This window comes from Homarus americanus, unplaced genomic scaffold, assembly GCF_018991925.1.
Source record: "Homarus americanus isolate GMGI-L3 unplaced genomic scaffold, GMGI_Hamer_2.0 scaffold1024, whole genome shotgun sequence".
In the NCBI taxonomy this organism is placed as follows: Eukaryota; Metazoa; Arthropoda; class Malacostraca; order Decapoda; family Nephropidae; genus Homarus; species Homarus americanus.
In genome coordinates this window covers 9,791,161-9,807,830 of record NW_024715228.1, presented here as the reverse complement: position 1 = coordinate 9,807,830, position 16,670 = coordinate 9,791,161, and the positions used below count along the sequence as shown (strand labels likewise).

At 45.3% G+C, this 16,670-nt stretch overlaps 1 protein-coding gene across 1 annotated transcript in view; it reads right to left on the bottom strand.

The window, feature by feature from the left end:
- Positions 1-15,708, bottom strand: part of LOC121856674 (peroxisomal trans-2-enoyl-CoA reductase-like) — a 31,409-nt gene extending 15,701 nt beyond the window's left edge. Inside the window, exons 1-2 of the mRNA XM_042352366.1 lie at positions 15,589-15,708; positions 85-189 (exon numbers count right to left, since the gene is read on the bottom strand). Coding sequence (XP_042208300.1) covers positions 85-187 — 103 coding nt within the window. The 5' untranslated portion in view covers positions 188-189; positions 15,589-15,708. The remainder of the gene's footprint in view (positions 1-84; positions 190-15,588) is intronic.
- Positions 15,709-16,670: the final 962 nt, after the last annotated feature.

The following is a 16,670-nucleotide window of genomic DNA, read 5'->3' as shown; positions in this document are numbered from 1 at the left end:
AGGTACAGTACAATAGTGAAAGGGATATATTCTAGAATTAACAGGCCCAAACACAAGCATAAAACAATATTTATATCACTGTACCAAGACTGAGTAACTCCTCTGTGATGGCTTTCCCTATGCCTGTAGCTCCTCCTGTCACCAAAGCCACCTTATTCTTAAACAGGAGTGGCCTGAACACTGACATATCTGAAAAAAGAAAACAACAAAGTATTGTATTCATTAAAAACATCTTCATTTACAGGTACAGTATAGACTGCATTTACGCGGTCAATTGAACCCGTGGAGGTCCGGGTAAAACGAGAAACGCGTAAACGAAATAACAGAATATATGGGATTAATTGAAATAGAGACTGGGCCGACCCCCAGACTCCACTTTTTCCGACACAATACGTACGTTGTAGTAAAAATAGTATCTTAATTTTATGATGGTATGCACACACACATAACATAGAAGAGAAATATCAATAAGAGAATAATATACTGTACCAGGTAAAAGAAAAATCAAGGTTTAACACTTACGTTAGTAGAAGAGATGGGTCAGCATACGAGGGTGGGGGCTGGTTCCGAGGCAAAGGGCAGATTACTGGCCCTCAGGTGAATCACCATCACTATCCACCATAGTTGTCAGGGCCTCCCTGACAAACCCCTCAAAGTCACCATCACTGTCACTATCACTGATTTGGGCTGGCTGTGGTGGGTTGCGGGCGAAGAAGTTGGTGATGCTACGCTGACAGCTAATGTTGATGTGGTCGTGATATATCTTGATGTACTGCTCCATACCTTGGTCTAGAAGGTTATTGAAGACTTCATATCGGTGATTGACAGGGTCTTTGGAAAGGGTGAGCTTGAGTTTCTCGGCAAACTCGATGGCATCCTTTACATCACCATGTGTTAACTTCTGTTCTCGTGCTGCCTCCTCTCTGACGTCATCGTCTTCCAACATCTTGTCGGCAGTCACCTCAGGATCCCTAATTACCTCCATGATGTCTTCGTTGGTAGTCTCGGAGAAGCCTGCAGCTGTAACACTGTGCAGCTTCTCTTGCAAGGTCCACTGCCACTGCAACAGACTGAACCTCACCAGCCACAGGTTGCCTCTGCCTCCCACCTGGGATACCTTGCAACACATGCCACCACGCGTGACAAATTGTTGTCACAGACAGCTGCCCCCATGGCTCCACCAAGAAATCAACAGCTTTCTTTACGTTAAACATTTTCCAAACCTGTTTAACTCACACTTCATGCTCCGCCAACTCTTGTTCTGGATCCTCGTCGCCGCTCTCGCTATCTGTGCCACTCAGAAGGTTACGCAACTCATCCTTGGTGTTGGTGTAGTCGTTCAGGAGCTTAAACTTCTTTGCAGAGAATGCAGCCTTCACGCCGCATAAATGATGTAATTTACCGCATAATTAAAACATTTCATTCTGGCATGGCACCGCGTAAATGACCAAACGCATAAACAAAAACCGCGTAAATCCAGGCTATACTGTACTTATATTACAATTTAACCCTCCAGGTGAAATATACCATCTAAAGAAAACTAAGAAAAATCCTCTTTTGATGGTAATAAGCCACACTCTGTCTTTTCCTGGATAGATGTTTGGATTTTTCCCTAAACCCCCTGTATGTATTGTGAAATAACAGAATAACAGTTTCCACACTGGAGTGAAACTTGACATGTTTCATTGCTTCAGATTAATAACACCATATACAGTAGTCATAATAATAATAATAATAATAATAATAATAATAATAATAATAATAATAATAATAGGTCCAGTTCTAAAAGGTTCTATTGCTTTTTTTGTGTTTTACTTACTTTTATCCTCTTCGCCACTGATCGACTTGTTAGCCGATTGGGCGGTTGGTTACGTCTCTGATACGTACTGTTAGCAGATTCTGGGCATGCACTGGCTCCTGAATATATTGCAACCTGCTCCAGTGTTGGTCAAGTCTGGCCTTGAATGAGCTCACACTTGCTGTCATCTCAACGCTCTCTGACAGATTGTTCCCAGAGTTCAAAATTCTCACTCCAAAAAAGTTTGCTCTCACCGTTTTCTGGAATTGTGACTTCTTCAACCCTTGAGCTGTGACCCCTTGTGGGGGCGGACGTCTGCCAGGTACGTACATTTGACCAAGTAGTGCCCCCTGAGATGTTAATGCACTTTGATTAGGCAGGCACCAGTCTGGTGGGCCTCCTTTGGATATTTTCATTCAATTGACAGTCTCCAGCATACCTGGGGGACCATACGGGTGACAATACTCCAGACGGGGAAGCACCTCACTCTTGAAGATCGTCACGAGCAATAGACCAGCCAAATATCTAAATGACTTTCTTATAAGACCTACTAGTTTTGTTGCCTGATTCACCCCCTTCTCACAATGGCCTGAGAACTTAAGTTCATTGTCGACAAACACACTCAGGTCCTTTTCACATTTGGTCTCAATTAATGCAGTCTCTTCATCCTGTGGGACATGTGATACACCTCCTTACAGTTGGTGTGACCCAGGTGCATCCTTTTGCACTTCGTGACATTAAATCTTAGCAGCTATTTCCTCGACCATTCTTGAAGCTCATAAGAGATCTTTCTGCTGCTCTTCACAGTCTGTTTGGTTTTAATTTCCCAAAATAACTTGGCATAATCCGCAAACATTTGTATGGAGAAGTGTATAGCTTCTGGCATGTCATTAATAAAGCAGACAAGCAACAATGGGCCCAGTACACTGCCCTGTGGTACCCTGCTATTCACAGGTACACATGACGATTTTGTACCATTAATCACCACACACTGCTTGCGGTCATGTAGAAAGTCTCCGATCTACACTAGGACATTTTCCCGAGTCCCATACCCTTCCAGTTTAATTTTCAGCCTTTCATGGGGTACACTGTCAAAAGCCTTGGCAAAATCTAGACATACCTGTATATTACTTTTTCTTACTTTTATCCTCTTCACCACTGATCGACTTGTTAGCCGCTTGGGCGATCGGTCACGTCTCTGATTACTTCTCCTTTTCATTTATCCTCTTTGCCAAAAGATCGGCTCGTTAGCCACCCGGGCAATCGGTCACGTCTCTTGTCACGCACTGTTGGCAAGTACTGGGCATGCACCGGCTCCTTAATGTACCTGAACCCGCTCCAGTGTTGGTCAAGTCTTGTCTTGAAAGAGCTCACACTCGGTGCCATCACAACACTCTCTAGTAGATTATTCCAAGAGTTTACAACCCTCACTCCGAAAAAGTTTCCCCTCACAGTTTTCTGGACGTGCGGCTTCTTCCATCTTAAGCTGTGACCCCTTGTGGGCCGAGTGTCCGCCAGCTCCAAGTAAGGACACTCGACTGAGTAGTGCCCCGAGATGCTTATACACCTCAACTAGGTCACCCCTTGCCCGTCTGTAGTATAAGCTTGGCAAGTTCAGGCACTCCAATCTCTCAGGGTAGCTGAGGTGCCGAAGTGCAGGCACCAGTCTGGTGGCCCTCCTTTGAACATTTTTAACCAACTGACAGTCCCTAGCATATCTCGGGGACCAGATGGGGTGACAATACTCCAGATGGGGAAGCACTTCACTCTTGAAGATCGTTACGAGAGTCTAGATATCTGAACGACCTTCTTATAAGACCTAATAATTTATTTGCCTGGTTTACCTTCTTCTCGCAATGGCCCGAGAACTTCAGCTCATTGTCAACATACACACTTAGGTTCTTTTCACATTCAGTCTCAACTAGTGTAGTTTCTTCATCCCATTGGGACATATAATACGCCTCCTTACCGTTGGTACGCCCCAGGTGCATCCTTTTACACTTCGTGACATTGAATCTCAGCAGCCATTTCTTCGACCATTCCTGGAGCCCATAGAGGTCCTTCTGCAGCTCTTCACAGTCCGCTTGGTTCTTAATTTCCCGAAATAACTTGGCGTCATCGGCAAACATTTATATGGAGGAGTGTACAACGTCAGGCATGTCATTTATAAAACAAACAAACAACAGCGGGCCTAATACACTGCCCTGTCGTACCCCAATTGTGACAGGTACGGATGATGGTTTCGTGCCATTAATCACCACACACTGCTTGCAGTTATGTAGAAAGTCTTTTATCCACGCTAGGACATTTCCCCGGATGCTGTACCCTTCCAGTTTGATTTTCAGCCATTCATGGGGTACACTGTCGAAAGCTTGGCAAAATCTAGGTAAATATTGTCGATATTACCACTCCGTTCCAGAATATGGGTCCAAATATCCAATACATTGAGCAATTGTGTTAAGCAGGAGCACCCCGGCATAAAACCGTGTTGGCAATCCTTAACAAGCTTGTTTCGTATTAGATGTTCCATTGCGGCATCTCTGATAATACTCTCAAGTAATTTACATATTATGCTGGTCAGGCTCACTGGTCTATAGTTGTTCGTGGAGTGACGATCGCCCTTCTTGAAAATAAGACTCACATAAGCCACTTTCCAATCACTGGGGACCATTTGTGCATCAAGGCATTTACAAAACAGGATCTTCAGGAGCTCAGCAAGCTCGCTACACAACTCTCTAAGCACTCTGGGGTTCACCATGTCAGGGCCGGGACTCTTATGGACATTTAGCCTGGACAGTTTATTTCTAATAACCTCTTCTGTGGGTCAGTGTTGTGTCGAACCGTCTGTCCTCAAATGCAGGTAGCTAAATCGCATACTCTCTTATGAACACCAAGAAAAAGAAGCTGTTCAATGCCTACGCTTTGTCCTGGTCAGTATCAGCTTAACTACCATCTTCAAGCCTCAGGTCCGATACTCCTACTCACATTTTTAATTTCGACTTTGCATAGCGGTAAAACGCCTTTGGGTATGACTTGACCTCGCTTGCAACCAGCCTCTGGAACTCCTTTTTAGCCCTTCTACAGTACACTCTGATTTTGCTTGGTTCCTGGCTCTTAAATACATCCTCCTGTCCTGCTCATCATTTGACCTAACCCACACCTTGAATTTCTGAATTTTCTTCTTAAAATGTCGGCAACCACACGGTTCATGTGTAGGGATCCTCTTGTATTCCTAGAGACACTGGGTTTGGTCTTGGGTATATATTTCTCAATCAAATGGTTCACTTTACTAGCTATGATTTTCAGCATAGTGTCTGCATTCTTATACCTTAGTGAGTCAGGCCAGTGGATACCCCTCAAATCCTCCCCCATCCCGTCGTAATTTCCGTTGTAATATTTGCACCTTGGCCTGGTTTTATCATGAACTAAATAACAGTTAAATCTGAATGACAACATTACATGGTGGCTGGTGCCACCCAAGGCTAAATGTTCCAGTTTGGCCACCATACCCTCCTCCTTTCTTCTGATGAGGTCTAGTGGCTTGGGTGTTTGCTCCCCTCTATAGTGTGTCGGGTCTCTAACAGGTTGGAACAGAAAATTATCTCTCAGAGTAGCGGGGTTATTTAAGTAATTTGGCGTGAACTCGTTTCTCCAGTCGATGTCGCCATAATTAAAGTCCCCCCATGATAAGGAGGTGGATAGGGTTGAGCATCGCTGCATTGTCTATTAAGGCTCTTTAGTTCTTTGCTTTAGTAACCTACAGTTTGGGGATCTGTAGATATACCAGACAATAAGTCTCCTCCCTGCAATTTTATTTCACACCACTTGGATTCTTCAGAAACATCCTCTCCCTGTACCCTCACCTGGCTGGCTCTAAGGTCTTGTCTAGCATAGATAACCACACCCCTCCTGCAAGTTTCTTGGGAAAGGTTTGTAAATGAGTCATATCCATCTACTACACTGTATATTGAACTCACATTCCTCTGGTTCAATTTTCCTGTTTTTGTACAACAGTTCTACAACACCTACTACTGTATATCGGGTTGATATACCCTCAGTAGTATTTCAAACTCTGCTCTCTTGTCTGTCCCCTTCATTTTCCCTTATCTCCAAACCTCTACCCAATTTGGAAAGATTCATTATCATTACTAGTGTTAAAAGGGTCACATCTCACTAAACAAGCATTACCCCCCAAAATAAAGGTCATACGTATTGATAAAAAAAGTACAGTTGGGTCTTCATTTACGCGGTCAATTGAACCCGCAGAGTACAGCGTAAAACGAGAAATGCGTAAATGAAATAACAGAACATATGGGATTAATTGAAATAGAGACTGGGCCGACCCCCAAACTCCACTTTTTCTGACACAATACGTACGTTGTAGTAAAAATAGTATCTTAACGTTATGATGGTATGCACACACACATAATATAGAAGAGAAATATCAATAAGAGAATAATACAGTATACTGTACCAGGTAAAAGAAAAATCAAGGTTTAACACTTACGTTAGGTTAGAAAAAATCAAGGTTTAACAATTACGTAAGGTTATGTTAGGTTAGAAAAAATCAAGGTTTAACACTAACGTTAGGTTAGGTTAGAAAAAGTCAAGGTTACGTTAGGTTTAACACTTACGTTAGTAGAAGCGATGGGTCGGCGTATGGGAATGGCTGCTGGTTCCGAGGCAGAGGGCAGATTACTGGCCCTCAGGTGAATCACCATCACTATCCACCACAGTTGTCAGGGGCCTCCCTGACAAATCCCTCAAAGTCCATAGCGTCACTGTCACTTTTATTGGCTTGGGCTGGCTGTGGTGGGTTGCGGGCGAAGAGGTCCGTGATGTTACGCCGACGGCTAGTGTTGATGTTGTCATGATACATCTTGATGTACGGCTCCATACTTGAGTTTCTCTGCAAACTGGATGGCATCCTTAACATTACCATGCGTTAACTTGTGTTCTTCTCGGGATGAAGCAGCACCTGCCTCCTCACTGACGTCATCGTCTTCTAACATCTTGTTGGCAGTCACCTTAGGATCCCTGATTACCTCCATGATGTCGTCGTAGGTGGTCTCGGAGAAGCCTGCAGCTGTAACACTCTGCGCAGCTTCTCTTGCAAGGTCCACTGCAACAGACTGAACCTCACCAGTCACAGGTTGACTCTGCCTCCCACCTGGGATACCTTGCAACACATGCCACCATGCGTGACGAATCATTGCTACAGACAGCTGATCCCATGCCTCCACCAAGAAATCAACAGTTTTCTTGATGTTAAATTTCTTCCAAAACTGTTTGACGAGAACTTCTTGATCCGCCAACTCTTGTTCCTCGTCCTCGTCGCTCTCGCTATCGGTGTCACCCAGGTTACGCAACTCATCCTTGGTGTTGGTACAGTCGTTCAGGAGCTTAAACTTCTTTGTAGAGAATGCAGCCTTAACGACGTAGTGTTGGGAGGAAGGAAGACCACTTTTACGTTGGGGTGATGATCCATCAGTAGGGGTGAGTGTCCTGGTGTGATGTCAAGGAATAAAAAAATGTTGAATGGAACATTCTGTTGCTCACAGAATTTCTTGACGTCGGGAACGAAACAGTCGTCAAACCAGGAGAGGGACAGAGCCGAGAACATCCACGCCTTACGTGCGGTTAGCCAGTGGACATTTAGCTTGGTCATGTCCATGTTCTTGTAGGCGTCCAGCTTGCGGGCTGTGTGAATCACCGATAACTTGAGTTTACAGGTACCGGAGGCATTGGTGGTAAACAGGACGGTGATGCGCTCCTTCTGCAACTTCCGGCCATGACACTTGCTGGCAGACTTGACAACGAAGGTCTTGGAAGGTAGCTTTTTCCAAAACAGACCGGATTCATCCATGTTGAACACCTGGTTGTCGGTGTACTGTCCTTCCTCCATAACGTCACATAAGAATGGAGGAAAATCACTAGCCGCAACACGGTCAGCACTCGCTCTTTCACCACTAATGTTAATGTTGGTGATCTTGTTTCTCTTCTTAAACCCTTGCAGCCACCCAGAGGAAGCATTGAAGGGTTTGGGCTCTGCAATTCCCATCTTACGTGCCACTGCTATGTACAGTTCATGTGCGTACTCTTGAACCGACGGCTTGTCCACCGCCATGTTCTGTCTTGCCTGACGAATCAAGTAGCTCGCAAGTAAATTCTCCGTCTTGAGCAGCACTTTGTTCTGGCAGTAATTCACCATTGAAGCACCTGCAGACTTTGTGACGTTCATGTGTTCTTTTATCTTGGCTGCATCCTTCTTGATCGTCCTGATCGTAGATTCGTTCACGCCATGCTGGCGCGCCAAATCAACCTGTCTCGTTCCTTTTTCTAAATCTTGTATAATCTTGTACTTCACTTCGTAACTGAGGGCACGTCGTATCTTCTTTGGCTTAGGTCGGCTGGGTCCAGGTAATACAAGGTTTTTCTGTGGTGGTGGGGGTCCAGTGGAAGCCATTCTTACGAGATTATTGGAACAATAGATCACAGTTTACACGGAGTGGCTGGGAGGAGAGTAACTGACGTGGCTAGGTCAAGCGCCTTCTTCCCTCTCGTGGCAGGGCACGTCATATTACATTAAACCAATCACAGCTAGCGGCGGAGGGAGGTAAGGATGCGTGGCCCAATCACAGTCCGATACATCATATGACGTCACCGATAACGCAACAGAGACATACACTGCGCAACCTACGCACCGCTTACCCAAGCATGGCGGGATGGCAGGAGATGGCGGGAGGTTTGAATCAAAAAATGGGGCGGCGCGGCAGGACCGTCAGATGCTCTCCAAGTAAATGACCAAATTTACCGCGTAAATCAAGCATTTCAATTCTGGCAAGGCACCCAGTAAATGACAACACGTGTAAACCGAGACCGCGTAAATCCAGACTCAACTGTAATAGGAAATCCAGTTGGACATAAAACGAGTCTTTAACCTTATCAGCTTTCAAGCAGTGCAGGTGGTTCATCTGTTCTTTGTTACTTTTACTTTTATCCTCATACTCTTTGCCACTGATTGGCTTTTTAACTACTTACAAGTTCATTGTCCAATGTACGAAAAATAGAGAAAATCCGAGTACTGTACTGTACTGTACTGTGCTTGGAGAAAAAAATTTGTTTTAGTAGTCACAATGGATAACACCCTTCACACATCTGACCTGAACCCAAGCCATAGTATTAACGCTGTACCTGTACCACCAATATATTGCCGAGTCATAATAATTAGCGAATTTTATATTATAAACACCAGTTTAGGTGGAAGAGATGGTTAGCACCAGAAATAACTTATGGAATTGAACCAAAACCACTGGAGATCTAATCTGCATGACACTGAACATGAAAATGGAAACAAGAATGCAAAGAACCTAACAACACATCACCTAACCAAAGAAACCTACCTAACCTTACCTAGCTTCCTATTGGGGGGCTCTTTATATTAAGCAAAAATAACTTACTGTAAGTTGACAATAGGCTCCAATGGAAGCAACTACAGTACAGTATCTTGAAGTGGCATGGTGTAATTTAGAATTTTTTTGTGGACATGTCCGAGTGGCTCGGTTGTTGCACTGAAACAGAGAGCAGACAACAAAAAGTCCACAAAAAACATAAATTACACCATGAAGCTTCAACAAAGTTGCTTTCATTGGTACCAGAAATCAAAATAAGTACAGTAGTACCCCACTTAACGCGGTCAATAAAACCCACAGGGTACCGTGTTAAGTGAAAACCGCGCTAAGTGAACAACAGAACATATGGGATTAATTCCAATAGAAACAGGCCCGACCCCCAAACTCCACTTTTTGACGACACATAACTATGTTGTAGTAAAAATTTTATCTTAACTTTATGATGGTATGAAAAAACAAGTAATATAGAAGAGGTTAGGTTAGGAAAAATAAAGGTTAAGTTAGGAAAACTAAAAGTTATGTTGAACACTTATATTAGTAGAAGAGATGGGTCGGCGTACGGGGATGGAGGCTGGTTCCGAGGCAGAGGGCAGGCTACTGGCCCTCAGGTGAGTCACCATCACTGTCACCCACACTTGTTATGGCCTCCCTGACAAATCCCTCAAAGTCATCTTCACTGTCTCTACCTCTGTCACTATCACTGGCTTGGGCTGGCTGTGGTGGGTTGCGGGCGAAGAACTCGGTTATGCTTTTTTGACGGCTGGTGTTTATGTTGTCTTGATACACCGTGATGTACGGCTCCATAGCCTGCACCAGCCGGGTATGGAAGACTTCATAGCGGTCATCGTCATTGTCGCGGGAAAGGAAGGACTTCATTTTCTCTGCACACTCCATGGCACCCTTAATATCACTATGACTTAAACTGTGTTCTTCGGAGAATGACGCACCTTCTTCCTCCTCTTCAGTGACGTGATCTTCTTCCAACATCTCGTCGGCAGTCACTTCAGGATCTCTGATCACCTCCAGGATGTCTTCGTTGGTGGTCTCGGAGAAGCCTTCAGCTGTAATATTGAGCGCAGCTTCTCTGGCAAGGTCCACTGCTACTGCAACAGTCTGAACCTCACCAGTCACAGGTTCACTCCTCCTCTCACCTGGTATGCCATGCAACACATGTCTCCATGCGTGACGAATCGTAGCAATAGACAGCTGATCCCATGCCTCCACCAAGAAGTCTACAGCTTGTTTGACGTTAAACTTCTTCCAAAATTGTTTGACGAGAACTTCTTGAGTCGCCACCTCTTGTTCCTTGTCCTCGTCGCTTTTACTCTCGCTGTCGGTGTCACCCAGCTTACGCAACTCATCCTTGGTGTTGGTAGAGTCGTTCAGGAGCTTGAACTTCTTTGCAGAGTACGCAGCTTTCACATTGCAGATCAACTCCTGGTCCATGGGCTGGATTAATGACGTAGTGTTGGGAGGAAGGAAGACCACTTTTACGTTGGGGTGACGATCCATAAGTAGGGGCGAGTGTCCAGGTGCGTTGTCAAGGAGCAACAAAATGTTGAATGGAACATTCTGTTGCTCGCATAATTTCTGCACGTCAGGAACAAAACAGTCGTCAAACCAGAAGAGGGACAGAGAAGAGGACATCCACGCCTTACGTGCGGTTAGCCAGTGGACATTAAGCTTGTTCATGTCCATATTCTTGTAGGCGTGCGGCTTGCGGGCTGTGTGAATCACCGATAACTTTGGTTTACAGGTACCGGAGGCATTGGTGGTAAACAGGACGGTGATGCGTTCCTTCTGCTTCTTCCGGCCCCGAATTTTGCTGGCATTCTTTACAACGAAGGTCTTGGACGGTAGCTTTTTCCAGAAAAGACCAGATTCGTCCATGTTAAACACCTGGTCGTCGGTGTACTGTCCTTCCTCCATAATCTCACGTAAGAACGGAGGAAAATCTCTAGCCGCCACACGGTCAGCACTCGCTTCCTCACCACCAATGTTGATGTTGGTGATCTTGTTCCTCTTCTTAAACCTATACAGCCAACCAGAGGAAGCATTGAAGGGTTTGGGCTCTGCAATTCCCAGCTTACGTGACACTGCTGCGTATAGCTCACGTGCGTACTCCTGCACTGAGCGCGTGTCCACCGCCATGTTGCGTCGCACCTGATGAATCAAATAACTCACCAGCAAATTTTCCACTTTTGCCAGCACCCTGTTCTGGCAATACCTGATCGTTGAAGCACCTGCAGACTTTGTGATTTTCATGTGCTCTTTGATCTTGGCTGCATCCTTCTTGATAGTGCGAATCGTAGATTCGTTGACGCCATGCTGGCGCGCGAGATCAACTTGCCGTGTTCCTTTCTCCAAATCTTGAATGATCTGGTACTTCACTTCGTAGCTTAGACCACGGCGTGTCTTCTTGGGCTTAGGGTGGCTGGGTCCAGGTAAGGAAAGGTCTCTCTCTGGTGGCGGTGGTGGTCCGGCGGAAGCCATTTCACAGAACAATGGGTTCACGTATACACGGAGTGGCCTGGAGGGATGAAACTGCCGCGGCTAGGTCAAGCGTCGTCTTTCCTCCCTCCCTCCCTCCCTCCCCCGGGTGGACACGTCATAATACTTTAAGCCAATTACAGCTAGCAGCAGAGGGGGGTAGGGATGCATGGCCAATCACAGTCCGATACGGCATATGACGTCAGTGATAACGCAACAGAGAAATGCACTGCGCAACCTTACAGCGCGGCTTGCCCAAGCGGAGGGAGGAGGCGGGAGCAGGCGGGTGGGGCGAATCTAAAAATAGCGTCTCGAGCCGGACACTCGCCGCGTATACGTGGAAAAAACCCGCGTTAAGTGAAAGTTCGGCTCTGGCGAGGCACCGCGTATACGGTAAAACGCGCTAAGCGAAACCACGTTAAGCGGGGTATTACTGTACTGCACTTTCTGTTTAATATGGTGGGGGAGTCTGGGGGTGGAGCCCCCTGGCCAGTTAGTTATGTAAGGTAAGGTAAGGTTAGGTATGTTTCTTTGATTGGTTAGGTCAGGTTCTATTTGGTTCTAGTAAATGCGGCCTCTTTTAAAATACTTGCTATAATGATAAGATAAGAACATTTGTGGAAAAAATGAACAACTCCATCTGGTGGTAGCAGTGTTCTCATACATTACGATATTTTAAAAGAGTTGACAACCTTTTATTTTAATTACAGTACTCATCTGTAGAGAGCAGGGAATGGAGGATGAGGGAAATTGCGGGGTAAAACACAGTGAAAAACTGATCACATGACACTAAAATAACATCTCTATGTGCTTTGTATGTGAAGAAAATAAATATTTACTGTAAATATTCCTCCAAAAAATCTGCAGTCACCGAGTGTCCTCGTAGTTTTTACACTGATTATGGTTAATATTTAGTAGTAGCCAACACCTAACCGAATATTGAGTCATATATGGGGAGCTATAGAAAAAAAATAAAAATAATTTATTCTATAACATTTCCGTTGGAAATTTATAGTCTTAGTTATTATTATTTTTATTTTATAATATTTGGCCAATCAGTGTGTGTTGATGTGACATCATAGTTGTGCACTAATTAGCACAAGTCTCCATTCCCAAGCTGTTAAAAGATGGCATCTGTGTGAAAAGGATCGCCATGCATGGTACTGTGGTAAGAAACAGACACCACTTCCTCATTCAAGTCACATCACTCTATCCTCCTCTATCTCTTATTTAAGGTAAGTTTCTTACACACTAGGGATTTTACTTATTTATTACGTTTTTACCCTGTTTCACGTGTAGTGGATTCCTACCCTACAAGCACCGAACCTTCTCGAATTCCCCAGCCTACGCCTCCAACGCCGCCCACAGAGCGGGGGTCAACTATCTACCCACGCCTACCCCCGCCTTATAAGGCCTGACACCGCTGTTACCACTCTCTTTCTACCCAGTGCCACCAGCAAGCAACACCACCTCCTCCGCGCCTCCCGCCAGCGACCTTGGCGTCCCTCAAGCTGCGTGCCCTCACTCTGGGCACCCTCACCACCCAGCTCTCTCTACTCAACGCTTATTACCATGCTACCTACCCAGCAACAAACTGCATTGTACATCCAATACAATATGTATACAGTGAGCACATTGTGAGTTTCCTTTCTCCATCCCATCCTGAGTGTGAACCCAAACATCTCATACCCCACAGATGTTCCATTTTTTTTCAATATCTCAACTACTGCTCATTCCCGACAGCAATGAAGGTCATATTTTTATTTAACACGAATTAGGTGTTGGCAACAACTAAATATTTACCCTGATTACTTTCAGTTCTATTAATTTTCTTGCGTTAAATCTTCAGTTTTCTAGATGTCTTTTATCTTTTTTTTTTTCTTTTATCCTCTTCGCCACTGATCGGCTTGTTAGCCGCTTGGGCGATCGGTCACGTCTCTTTTCCTTTATATTCTTCACCAATAGGTCGGCTCGCTAGCCGCCCGGGCGATCGGTCACGTCTCTGTCACGCACTGTTGGCAAATACTGGGCATGCACCGGCTCCTGAATGTACCTGAACCCGCTCCAGTGTTGGTCAAGTCTTCTCTTGAAAGAGCTCACACTCGGTGCCGTCACAACACTCTCTGGTAGATTGTTCCAAGAGTTTACAACCCTCACTCCGAAAAAGTTTGCCCTCACGGTTTTCTGGACTTGCGGCTTCTTCAATCTTGAGCTGTGACCCCTTGTGGGGCGAGCGTCCGCCAGCTCCAAGTAAGGACACTCAACTGAGTAGTGCCCCCTGAGATGCTTATAAACCTCAACTAGGTCCCCCTTGCCCGTCTGTAGTATAAGCTAGGCAAGTTCAGGCGCTCCAATCTCTCAGGGTAGCTGAGATGCCGAAGTGCAGGCACCAGTTTGGTGGCCCTCCTTTGAACATTTTCAACCAACTGACAGTCCCTAGCATATCTCGGGGACCAGATGGGGTGACAGTACTCCAGATGGGGAAGCACTTCACTCCTGAAGATCGTCACGAGGGACGGACCGTCTAGATATCTGAACGACCTTCTTATAAGACCCAATAATTTATTTGCCTGATTTACCTTCTTCTCACAATGGCCCGAGAACTTCAGCTCATTGTCAACATACACACCTAGGTCCTTCTCACACACAGTCTCAACTAGTACATTTTCTTCATCCCGTTGGGACATATGGTACGCCTCCTTACCGTTGGCACGCCCCAGGTGCATCCTCTTACACTTCGTGACATTGAATCTCAGCAGCCATTCCTTCGACCATTCCTGGAGCCCACAGAGGTCCTTCTGCAGCTCTTCACAGTCCGCTTGGTTCTTAATTTCCCGAAATAACTTGGCGTCATCGGCAAACATTTGTATGGAGGAGTGTACAACGTCAGGCATATCATTTATGAAACAAACAAACAACAGCGGGCCCAATACACTACCCTGCGGTACCCCACTTGTTACAGGTACAGATGACGATTTCGTGCCATTAATCACCACACATTGCTTGCGGTCATGTAGAAAGTCTTCTATCCACGCTAGGACATTTCCCCGAATTCCGTACCCTTCCAGTTTGATTTTCAGCCTTTCGTGGGGTACACTGTCGAAAGCCTTGGCAAAATCTAGGTAAATATTGTCGATATTACCACCCCGTTCTAGAATATGGGTCCAAATATCCAATACCTTGAGCAATTGTGTCAAGCAAGAGCGCCCCGGCATAAAACCGTGTTGGCAATCTTTTACAAGGTTGTTTCGTAGTAGATGTTCCATCGCTGCATCTCTGATAATACTCTCAAGTACTTTACATATTATGCTGGTCAGGCTCACCGGTCTATACTTGTTCGTGGAGTGCCTATCGCCCTTCTTGAAGATAGGACTCACATAATAGGCGAGTAAGATAACAGGTTAGGCTTGGTTAGGTCAACACATGATTTCAGCCATTTTTATTTTATTTTTACACAACCTAATACAGTATTCCCCATTGAAATCAGTGAAACGGGGTATTTTTAACCCATTTTAAGTGATAAAACAGCGGATGGTTACGTCCTGAATAATGACCGTTGACACCGACTCACCAACACGAGCAGTTACATAGCAAGTTTGATAGCAAGTTTGGTTGATTTTTTTACCAGTCAATGTATCAGTAACTCAGTTACGGGACAATTATACATCCCGACACACATTTCTTGGGACAACGAGAAAATCCCTAGAGTAAACAGAGCTGCCACCAGGAATTACCCCCAGAGAACAACAGACTATACACAACTACTTATGTCTGAGGCACCTACGGAGGAAAACAACAGTTCGTCACGTCAAATTTACAGTCAAAATATATGAAGTCCTGTATATATTAAAATAATTAATCAAATTTGCACAAAAAATAGTCACAAACCTGTAGTCTGGTAGCCTGTTATCTCTTCTGCGGGACCCGGTCCTCCACGTCCACTGACAGCCACCAGGGTTGCCAGATGTACGACAAGCTTCACGGCCAAAACTCGCGCTATCTCTCGGCCAAATCTTTTTGGATGGGAAGCACAAGGCTATTTTAGCAGTCCACACAAAATAAAAGTCTCCCCTACAATACCCACTTAAAATGTCGCAATAAAACCAAATTTTCACTTAGAATTCAGAGCCCAATAATTACAGAAGCATAATATCTGTAATCTACAGTGAAGATTGACCTAAATCTCAAATGGTGGTGGAGCATGATGACGGTGGAGAACTTGATAACACCAGTTGACGTAAACAAAAACGTCTAGTTCATCATCGTCCCCTGGTTCTTCCTTCTCATACATGTTTGCAGAGTTGAATAGCTCCATCATGTGAGGTGTTACTTTGAAATCTCGGCAACATTTTCCTTGGAACTGGAGCATTTTCACTTCCATCACTGGCTATACTGTAGCGTACTGTATGTGGCCAGTTGTCAATTCTCTTTAGTTGTCTATTTTCACTTTGTATGGCCACACAAACGTGCGTACATGTAGATATCTCACACTCAGGAATGAGGTAGAATAGAAACTCACTATGCGCTTTCTGTATATATATTGTTGTAGTTGTACAGTGCAGTGCTTACTAGTGACTAGGTGAGGAGTAGCTTGCTCAGAGGTCCTGTAGGGCGAGGAGGTTTCTGAGGAAGCTGGGTGGTGAGCTGTTGAGAAATGTTGCTGGTCCGGTAGCCGAGTGTAGAATGAGTTCCCCGGTCGTTGTTGTTGTTGTTGAGATTGTCGGACCGTAGTTCGACACGGGCCTTTGCCTATAGGCGGCCGGTTGGTGGTTCCGGCTGGAGCTCCTGGAGCAGCCAGACCGAATTGGGATTGGAGGTGGTCCCACCTGCAGATTTGGAAGGATACTGCAGGTTGCAAGTGTGAGCGGACCCCAGAGCAGTGGACGCTTACCACCAACCCCCACTCTTGGACGTGGTCAGTTTCGGAGTGGCGCGCCCCCCGAACTGGGGTCCGCACTCCCTGGGAGAGG